Source organism: Oncorhynchus mykiss, chromosome 9 (genome assembly GCF_013265735.2).
Source record: "Oncorhynchus mykiss isolate Arlee chromosome 9, USDA_OmykA_1.1, whole genome shotgun sequence".
Lineage (NCBI taxonomy): Eukaryota > Metazoa > Chordata > Actinopteri > Salmoniformes > Salmonidae > Oncorhynchus > Oncorhynchus mykiss.
Window position 1 is genome coordinate 45,485,672 of NC_048573.1, and position 10,968 is coordinate 45,496,639.

Consider the following 10,968-nt stretch of genomic DNA (forward strand, 5'->3'; position numbering starts at 1 on the left):
ATACAAATGTATTGACAAACACGTTCAGTGCCGCATTCAGGTTCTTGCGCAGCTGAGGCTAGAAGACTTCCCCTTATGACAGGCGCAGTATTCTGGCCATCATTGGTTCAGTTTGTACAGTACAAGGAAAGAACCTAAATGGAGCATATTTGAGTCATGGCGAAGGTTTTTCAAATTACTTGAAACCACATGAGGTGGCACCATGGCACATTTGAAATATTGAACCGACCGGAGCACCGAGGGCATGAAACTGGCGTAAGTTTTTATATTTTAGGTACAGTAGTATATGCAACATGTAGCAACTTGTCGCGGTAGTCCAAGTGACTATGCAATATTTGTATTTTCTCAGAGTAAGCAACGAAGCTAATGTATCAATGATTTGACTAACGAATGGCTGGACGAAGAGACGAAAGCAGAAAGATAGCTGACTGACCGTTTTTAAACTAGTCTGAATTAGGGCATTCCTTCAGGACAATTATGTGCCTATCGACTAATGTAGACCTATTTATGAATGATGACCAGGGACAATGCGACTGTATTACAAGACTTCAATGTAAAAGTCACATGGTGTTCTCACAATAAAGGTTCCACACTACGTTCTAGGTCTCCGGCGATACTGTAGATTGTAACACACATAGATATCCTATTTAATTACTAGAGCGGGCTTGTCATAAACCCTAAACGTTCCAGAATGGTCCAAAAATGGCAGCCATTGTGGTCAGGGAGAAATCCAACCCAGTCTAGTTGCAATGAATGGCAATAGTCATAGGTTATTAATTTCCTGATTTTACTTATGCAGGAAAATAAAAGTAAGGCAGACATCAGAAATTGTGTAATATTATTGTCAACGTAAAATATTGTCATATAAATTATAAACAATTTTTTTGGTACACATTTTCTGTATAAATAGCCTCTAAAATATATGTAAACTGACCATACATTTCGGCGGATTTCAGCCAGTGTATGGCAATGGATTGACTGCATTGCTTGAATGGAATGTTGGCAGTTATTTAGCAAATTTATGGAATCATTCCTCTAAAACTGTTAGGCTAGCTAGCTAACAAACATACAGTGCAGACAATCTTCTTTACACTATCTTATCACAGGAATGGCTGACCAACTCCCTTACCAAAATGGCTGACCTTTTATACCACCATATGTTTATGTTTATGTTCTAGTATTCTAATTCGTAATTCTATGGTAACACATTTGATATGACATATACATTTATGGTAATTATTAAACAAATAATTATTTTATGAGAGTCTAGGCTATTTAACTTTCAATTCTATTTTAGACAGCTAGACTCCTTTGATGAGTCAGAGGACAGTAATGTAGACTTGTCTAGCTGAACAGGAATGTACAAGTTGGTTCTGGTTGGTAAAGGAGCCGGGACAAACTCAATATTTATGCTGTTCACGAAATATGTTTCATAATTGTAACAGGCATGTTCTGTTTTTACAGTGCCTTCAAAAAGTATTCATACCCTATGACTTAAAAAAATTGTGTTACAGCCTGAACCTCAAATGGATTAAATGTATATTTTGGGGTCACTGCCCTACACACAATACCCCATAATGTCAAAGTGGAATTATGTTTTCAAAATGTTTACAAAATAAAAAAAATTAAAGCTGACATGTCTTAAGTCAGTAAGTATTCAACCCCTTTGTTATGGTAAGCCTAAATATGTTCAGCAGTAAAAAAATGTGCTTAACAAGTCACAATAAGTTGCATGGATTCACTCTGTGTGCAATAATAGTGGTTGACATGATTTTTGAATGACTACTTCATCTCTGTAAATTACACATATAGATAATTGTGAATTTCAAACACAGATGACCGGGGCGGTTTTCCAATGAATTGCAAAGAAGGGCACCTATTGGTAGATGGGGGGGAGCAGCCATTAAGTTCACCATGCTCAAAGGGATAGTCATTAATTACACTTTGGATGGTGTATCAAAACACCCAGTAACTACAAAAATACAGGAGTCCTTCCTAACTCAGTTGCCGTAGAGCATTTCACTACACCCGTACAAGCATTTCGCTACACCCGCAATATCATCTGCTAAACGCGTGTGTGACCAATATAATTTTATTTGATTTAAGGAAATTGGAAATTTAAGGAAATTGCTCCGGGATTTCACCATGAGGCCAACGGTGACTTTAAAAACAGTTACAGAGCTGAATGGCATTGATTTGACAAAACTGAGGATTGATCAACAACATTTTAGCTACTCCACAATAATAACCTAATTTACAGAATGAATTACAGAATGTCCATATTTTCAAGCATAGTGGTGGCTGCATCATGTAATGGGTATGCTTGTTATCGTTAAGGACTGGGGAGTTTTTCAGAATAAAAAACATGTGTGGAATGGAGCTAAGCACAGGCAAAATCCTAGAGCAAAACCAGTCTGCATTCCACCAGACACTGGGAGATTAATTCATTTTTCAGCAGGAAAATAACCTAAAACACAAGGCCAAATCTACACTGGATTTGCTTACCAAGAAGACAGTGAATATTCCTGAGTGGCCGAGTTACAGTTTTGACTTAAATCTACTTGGAAATCTATGGCAAGACCTGAAAATGGTTGTCTAGCAATGATCAACAACCAATTTCACAGTGCTTGGAGAATTTTGTAAACAATAATGGGCAAATGTTGCACAATCCAGACTTACAGACTTACTCAGAAAGACTCACAGCTGTAATCGCTGGCAAAGGTGCTTCTACAAAGTATTGACCCAGGGATGTTAATACTTACAGTGCCTTGCGAAAGTATTCGGCCCCCTTGAACTTTGCGACCTTTTGCCACATTTCAGGCTTCAAACATAAAGATATAAAACTGTATTTTTTTGTGAAGAATCAACCACAAGTGGGACACAATCATGAAGTGGAACAACATTTATTGGATACTTCAAACGTTTTTAACAAATCAAAAACTGAAAAATTGGGCGTGCAAAATTATTCAGCCCCTTTACTTTCAGTGCAGCAAACTCTCTCCAGAAGTTCAGTAAGGATCTCTGAATGATCCAATGTTGACCTAAATGACTAATGATTATAAATAGAATCCACCTGTATGTAATCAAGTCTCCGTATAAATGCACCTGCACTGTGATAGTCTCAGAGGTCCGTTAAAAGCGCAGAGAGCATCATGAAGAACAAGGAACACACCAGGCAGGTCCGAGATACTGTTGTAATGAAGTTTAAAGCCGCATTTGGATACAAAAAGATTTCGCAAGCTTTAAACATCCCAAGGAGCACTGTGCAAGCGATAATATTGAAATGGAAGTAGTATCAGACCACTGCAAACCTACCAAGGCCTGGCCGTCCCTCTAAACTTTCAGCTCATACAAGGAGAAGACTGATCAGAGATGCAGCCAAGAGGCCCATGATCACTCTGGATGAACTGCAGAGATCTACAGCTGAGGTGGGAGACTCTGTCCATAGGACAACAATCAGTCGTATATTGCACAAATCTGGCCTTTATGGAAGAGTGGCAAGAAGAAAGCCATTTCTTAAAGATATCCATAAAATGTGTCGTTTAAAGTTTGCCACAAGCCACCTGGGAGACACACCAAACATGTGGAAGAAGGTGCTCTGGTCAGATGAAACCAAAATTGAACTTTTTGGCAACAATGCAAAACGTTATGTTTGGTGTAAAAGCAACACATCTCATCACCCTGAACACACCATCCCCACTGTCAAACATGGTGGTGGCAGCATCATGGTTTGGGCCTGCTTTTCTTCAGCAGGGACAGGGAAGATGGTTAAAATTGATGGGAAGATGGATGGAGCCAAATACAGGACCATTCTGGAAGAAAACCTGATGGAGTCTGCAAAAGACCTGAGACTGGGACGGAGATTTGTCTTCCAACAAGACAATGATCCAAAACATAAAGCAAAATCTACAATGGAATGGTTCAAAAATAAACATATCCAGGTGTTAGAATGGCCAAGTCAAAGTCCAGACCTGAATCCAATCGAGAATCTGTGGAAAGAACTGAAAACTGCTGTTCACAAATGCTCTCCATCCAACCTCACTGAGCTCGAGCTGTTTTGCAAGGAGGAATGGGAAAAAATGTCAGTCTCTCGATGTGCAAAACTGATAGAGACATACCCCAAGCGACTTACAGCTGTAATCGCAGCAAAAGGTGGCGCTACAAAGTATTAACTTAAGGGGGCTGAATAATTTTGCACGCCCAATTTTTCAGTTTTTGATTTGTTAAAAAAGTTTGAAATATCCAATAAATGTCGTTCCACTTCATGATTGTGTCCCACTTGTTGTTGATTCTTCACAAAAAAATACAGTTTTATATCTTTATGTTTGAAGCCTGAAATGTGGCAAAAGGTTGCAAAGTTCAAGGGGGCCGAATACTTTCGCAAGGCACTATATGTAAATTAGATATTTCTGTATTCTGTATTTCTGTATTTATTTTCAAAATGGTTTTCTAAAATGTTTAAAAACATGTTCACTTCATAATTATGGGTTATTGTGTGCAGATGGTGAGAGAGAAAAATCAATATAATCCATTTTTAATTCAGGCTGTAGCACAACAAAATGTGGAATAAGTCAAGGGGGTATGAATACTTTCTGAAGACACTGTATGCTGCTCATTGTAACAGCAGTGCCATGTGAATAGGCTACTGTAATGTAGCCTTGATTAACTCATTCTTGAAATCACATACAGTCAATAGGCCTAAAGTCAATTTAAATGTAGAATAGCTAGTTTCTCGTACAACAGAACTTCATCTAATGTTGGTTTAAACTCTAGAGATTTAGTGAACGATGTATTACATTTTATAAGGTTTTTTGGGTGATGACTACCACTGTCATTATTTTTAAGGGGAATTTTGACAGTCAGGTGAATTTTGACAGTCTGGATTCTAAAGCATTTTCATGCTAATATCGTTGCAGCCCATTCAATATTCTCTCATGAAATCATCAGAATCCTGTTGATTTTGGAACAGACCTCAGAGCAGCTCACAATGGCATCCTCCACAGTAATTTTTTTTTTTACAGATCTTAAAAACAGCCAATCCTACAGTGATCTCCCAAGTGGCCAGGTCCACCCACAGTAGAGGGAGAGACGGCTAGAGGTAAAGAGACGCCGAAAGATGAGCGGATTGAAAGAGGGAAGAACGGACCCGGGTACCGTTCACCGTGGGAGGGTCACTCTGGTTGTGGACGGTAGCCATTTTGCGGTGGACCCCGCCACCTTCACTGCACACCCCAACACCATGCTAGGAAGGTACAGTGGGAAATTAACTTAAATAACTGTATTTTATTTCACTTACTTATGAATGTACAGTACATACAGACATGAAAATGTTACTTAGAGAAAACATAGTTGGTTAAGGTATCAAGGTTTGGGTTACATTTTTTCAAGTTGTCATTGCAGAATGTTTGGCCCAGCGCGACATCACAACTTCACCAGGCCCAATGGGAAGGGCGAGTATGAACTGACAGAGGGCATCAGTGCCAGCATCTTTCAGGTCATACTGGTAAGTTGGCACAACTTGAATATAAGAACACTGTCCTAATGTTGAGTGGAACCCAACCTTTTGCAGGAAACTGTTGAGCGTGAAAACCCCAGCAGCATTGCAGTACTTGACACAGACCTGTGCGCCTGGCACCTACTACGTACCCTGTTCAAAGGAACGGCACACATACACAACCCATGTCTCAATTTTCTCAAGGCTTAAAAATCATCATTTAACCCTTCCCCTTCATCTAAACTGATTGAAGTGGATTTAACAAGTGACATCAATAAGGGATCATAGCTTTCACCTGGATTCAACCTGGTCAGTCTATGTCATGGAAAGAACAAGTGTTGTTATAGTTTTGTATACTCAGTGTATGCTTTATAGCCTCGACTCAACTAACTTCTGGAGACCTTTTAAGTGCAAAACTTAAAAGCTCTCTTCCAGTACTTGTGATGGGGCTGGCATTTTTAAAGCCGGTCTCTCATCTCAGTGAAATGACAGATATTGCCACAGCTGTAGAGGTACCAAAAACAGTCAGTTCATTCATTCCAATGTGTATTTCTCCGTTAGAACTTTTATCAGACAGGTGTTATGAGGTGTCCCGATGGCGTATCAGTGTCGGAGCTGAGAGAGGCTTGTGATTACCTCTGTATCAACTTCAGTGCCAGCACAGTCAAGTGTCGCGACCTCAGTGAGTATAACCACCCATTATGTGTACTCCATGTGTAAACTGACCAGATTACGGGATTGCCCAAGGTAGGGGTAGTGGCAGGCAAAAGGAATGGGAAATGCAGTACAGCAGCCATTACAAATATATCTTTACCAGTATGAGCAACTCTTATGACAGCACAACACGTCACAAGGATACCCACATCTATGAATCTTAACAAGAACAAGTTGAGGTACTAAATGTTTTGAGTGAATATTTTGTTTGAGAATGATTGCAAAATGACTTCATAGCATTCAAACCTCCTGCAGTCTCAACAAAGACACATCCTTCACTTGATTATCATGATAGTGAGGTTGGTCAAGTGACTGTCTCTTTCTGTTCCCAGGTGCCCTGCTTCATGAGCTGTCCAACGATGGGGCACGAAGGCAGTTTGAGGGATTCCTGGAGGAGCTGGTGGTGCCTACCATGGTGTCATGTGCCCAGGGAGGGGAGAGGGAGTGCCACATCGTGGTTTTGGCCGACGATGACATTGTGGACTGGGATGAGGAACACCCTCCACCCATGGGAGAGGAGTATTCCCAAAGTAAGGCATCAGTCACAACATACACACATCCTAAAGTACTCTGAAAAATTACCAACTTCCAAAATCCATGTCAATTCAAAATTGGTCACATTTAAAAAGGTTACGCAACAGGAGACACCATTTTTGGAAGCATGTTTTTGACGCAGCAGTGTTAGGGTTTCTGTCAAGAGTGTACATAGGAGTGATTGCTTATTAACTGTTAACCTTAGGTAGCTAGCTAACCATCTCGCCTAACTGTGCGTCGGAACAACTTCAGTGTTGAGTGAATGAATATGTTTCTCTCTCTTCTGTCCAGTTTTGTACAGCTCCAAACTCTACCGCTTCTTCAAGTACATCGAGAACAGAGACGTTGCTAAAACCCTGCTGAAGGAGAGAGGTTTGAAGAACATCCGGATAGGCATTGAGGGTGAGTCGGGCTTGTTCTACCCAAGCTACCCCCAGTAAAATATGAATTGATATACATTACACATGGATTTCCACTGATCTGTGTCCTAGGGTACCCAACCTATAAGGAGAAAGTGAAGCGGCGTCCGGGAGGAAGGTCAGAGGTCATCTACAACTACGTGCAGCGGCCCTTCATTCAGCTGTCCTGGGAGAAGGAGGAAGGGAAGAGCCGCCACGTTGACTTCCAGTGCGTCCGCAGCAAGAGCGTGCCCAACCTTGCGGTGCCAGGGGAGGGGGGCGGAGGTGGGGCGGCCTGGGGGGGCACCATGCCCTCCCCGCAGGTGGATGAGCTGGACAGGCTCAACGGGCCAGCGCCCTCTCAACTCCCCCAGACTGCAACCAATGAAAGCTGAGACTCTCGGACCACACCCCCACCTCAAATCTGCTGCTACCCATCTCATCCCGAGGCTCTTGGACTATTCCCTTCAAACCAGTGGAAGTCGTTATTCCCTTGGAAGCAAGCATATTGGCAAGAGCACAGTGCTTGTCTTCAACAGGGGGCACATTAAAAGTTAAGGTATTGTTGGCCATGTTGGATATATTGCACCTCTGATAACTGCAAGACTGTCCTCCCATACAGAGGGCTATGTTACAGTTCTAACTAGGCACTTTTATTGTTTGGAATGCGAAATCGTCATTTTGGTGGATAGCTTTGAATGTCATATGACTATTTCAGAGATAGCTTTTATACACATACATGTGCAATATATGCACATTTTATGACGTTATGTGTCGTCTGTGATGGTATGCATTTAAAATACCTGCTGTTTTAGTCTCTGTTGTAGGCATGCAAATGAGATGTAGGCCTATGAATGAAGCCAATTTGTTTTACATTCCATTCCAAATGACATGTTCCCATGGCAACATGACCTTATGAATGTGTGCCACGTTCAACATGTTGATGCGTCTGCCATGTTACACTGTCTCCCTGAGCCTGTAGATCCTATAATCAGTTGTAGGCTAGATGAATGTGTGCCTTGAGTAATTAAAGAGCATTATACATATTTTTCATGACAAATGTGATGTGACATGGGAAGTAGCTATGCTGCAGTTCTTTCTTTAGCCCCTTTTATACCTTGTGCTAACATGTGTCCTGATCTTGTCCACATGTTTAAACAGGTGGTGTAGATCTGAATGTGATCAGAGCTTCATGACCATCACCAGAGGTAGTCTGGGATTAATTGATTTGTTGCATGAAAGCTCAGTGGGCAGAGCTTAGTGACAGGTTAGTGGGTGGAGTTTCCAAGTGAGAGTAAAATAAAGAAATTGGCTCCAGAGAGGTAGGTTGGAGGTGGATGAAGGGTGTTAAAAAGAGTGTCGTAGGCCTCCCGGGTGGCGCAAGGCGCTAGCTGTGCCACCAGAGACTCTGGGTTCAAACCCAGGCTCTGTCCCAGCCGACTGTGCCCGGGAGGTCCATGGGGCGACGTCCATAGGGAGGGTTTGGCCGGTAGGGATATCCTAGTCTTATCGCGAACTAGTGACTCCTGTGGCAGGCCGGGCGCAGTGCGCGCTGACCAGGTCGATAGGGAACACCGTGCACCTCCGACACATTGGTGCGGCTGGCTTCCGCGTTGGATGCTCTATTCTAAAACGGATTAAATAAAACAAAAATCCTCAGCAACACACACACACACACACACACACACACACAAAAACTACCCCATAATGACAAAGTGAAAACAGGTTTAGATGTTTGTGTAGTGTGTCGATTGATGAGGGCAAAAACAATTTAATCAATTTTAGAATAAGGCTGTAACAATGTTGAAAAAGTGAAAGGGTCTGAATACTTTCCGAACGCACTGTACATCACCCCCTCTCTTTGAAACCGTCAGAGGGACGGAAACTAAGAGAGGAAATGTGGAAACAAATGCACTTGTTTCTTACAAGTCCTTCTCCATAGTGTATCAGACAAATTACAGTTAGAGGGGTGGAATCCAAAAATACATGGGTAAAGTCGTAACAATAAATTTAACTAGATGTGCTAGACATTCTATAGAGAAAAAGGTGGCTTTTTTAAAACTGTGTACATACTTTGAGGAATACGAGCTATTTCAGAGGGGTTGTGGCTGATTTCAAAACAGTAGGATTCACCGGAGCATCCTTCGCGAGGAATCTTAACACTGCAGTTATTCTGCATCAAATACCAGTCGACTGCAGTTACAAAACTGCAATCTAGGGGGAAACCCTAAAACTGATATTTCTTCATTAATCTAAACCAACTGTACCCCTAAAAGACAAGGAATGAAAAAAAATAAGTTCAACATAGTGGTTTTATTTAATGCTGTTCAAATTTACCACCATAGTGCAGGTCAGTATTGCTAGCATCAGTGAAACAAGCGGACTGCCATTGACTGGCTAAATGTGCTCTTTGAAGGGAGAAACAATATAACTAAAAGCCCATTTAAGCCTGATTCGAAAACGTGGTCGGAGGCGCCGTATGGATGGTGTGACGCAATTGCGGAGCCTCCAGAGGCATGCAGAGGCCAAATTGAGCTCCATACTGCATCGCCTTGTGCCTCTCAAATTTTGTACCAATGCAGAGGGCTCCGTATAGCTCCACATTTACATGGTTGGTTGACGGTAGGTTCTGTATAAACAAACTCACTTCCTTAACAAAAGCTCTTCATTGCTCGGCGAAGTGCAAGAAGTATGAATTCCCTGACTTCTGCAGAGACCATATCCCCGTAAATGCTGCATGGCCCAATGCAGACGTCAGGTGAATCATACAGCAACTTTTAACCCAATGTTAAGTGGCTACCATATTTAAAAAGGATGCATGGTGTGTGATTCAAATGAACAGAACAGCCTGCACATCTCGAACATGTAGCGTTGTCGGTTCCTCAGCCTCTATGGTACTAGTAGGCCATTACTAGCTTAGGGATACTGCCTAGTGCCTTTGTGGAACATTGGTAAGGAATTCTCTGAAAAACACTGGTGGAATTGAGGACTACAGTTTCCACAACTGGAAGGTAAGTTATACTACAAGACTAGTGTCTGCTGTTTAAACTGTAGCATACATGACAACTCAGCCCTGTAAGAAATTCTTCAATATATTGAGTGATGACAGAGCAATGACTGGGTGACTTTTCATGATGGGGCTTGAGAAACTGGTTGGTCCTGCTAACTTTCCCCCAAGCCTCCTTTGTTTGAGGTTAGCCTTGCACAAAAGCCAAAAAGTGATAACCTCACCCTTCTTTTCGGATGGGGGGGGGGGGGATTACTTTAAAAAATGTTTAACTGGTTCCACTTAACAGTCTGAATCGGTTGAGTAGCAAAATGTGGAAGCCAAATTAGGAATAATTAATATTCTAGCCTTTTGCCTCAAGCTGTTAGTTCACTGCGTTTCCATTATTCCACCTCATAGAACTACAGAAGTGCCAATTTAAGTTGTGGTTAGTTTGTAGTCAAAACAATTTCCAGAAGAAAATGTATAAGTCCTGCACATGGCTAGCTTGCTTGTTCAACCAGTAAAATGGCATTAATTCCACTGGTCCATCAAAAAAAACACACCCATTAAATTATAACCCCCTACTTCTGATTAAATGTTCACACACCAAAAGTTGACACATACTCATTCAAGAGTTTATTTTTACAGTTTTCTGCATTGTAGAATAATAGTGAAGACAAACTATGAAATAACACATCATGTAGTAACCAAAGAAAGTGTTAAATCAAAATATATTTTAGATCCTTCAAAGTAGCCATCCTTTGCCTTGATGACAGCTTTGCACACTCTTGGCATTCTCTCAAACAGCTTCACCTGGAATGCTTTTCAATTAGCAGGTG

The 10,968-nt window shown here is 41.5% G+C and overlaps 1 protein-coding gene across 1 annotated transcript; it reads left to right on the top strand.

The window, feature by feature from the left end:
- On the top strand, nt 1-8,416 carry LOC110532192 (BTB/POZ domain-containing protein KCTD20). The gene is made up of 7 exons (XM_021615878.2): nt 1-255; nt 5,022-5,250; nt 5,401-5,503; nt 6,056-6,176; nt 6,541-6,738; nt 7,034-7,144; nt 7,234-8,416. The coding sequence occupies exons 2-7, from the start codon at nt 5,117-5,119 to the stop codon at nt 7,533-7,535; spliced, it is 969 nt and encodes a 322-aa protein (XP_021471553.1). The 5' UTR covers nt 1-255; nt 5,022-5,116; the 3' UTR covers nt 7,536-8,416.
- The last annotated feature ends 2,552 nt before the right edge of the window (nt 8,417-10,968 follow it).

Bases quoted from the DNA above. Each gene is read 5' to 3' on its own strand.
- LOC110532192 (XM_021615878.2), top strand. From the start codon at position 5,117: ATGAGCGGATTGAAAGAGGGAAGAACGGACCCGGGTACCGTTCACCGT. The intron at 5,251-5,400 runs GTACAGTGGGAA...TTGTCATTGCAG, and splicing joins CCCAACACCATGCTAGGAAG to AATGTTTGGCCCAGCGCGAC. The intron at 6,739-7,033 runs GTAAGGCATCAG...TCTTCTGTCCAG, and splicing joins GGGAGAGGAGTATTCCCAAA to TTTTGTACAGCTCCAAACTC.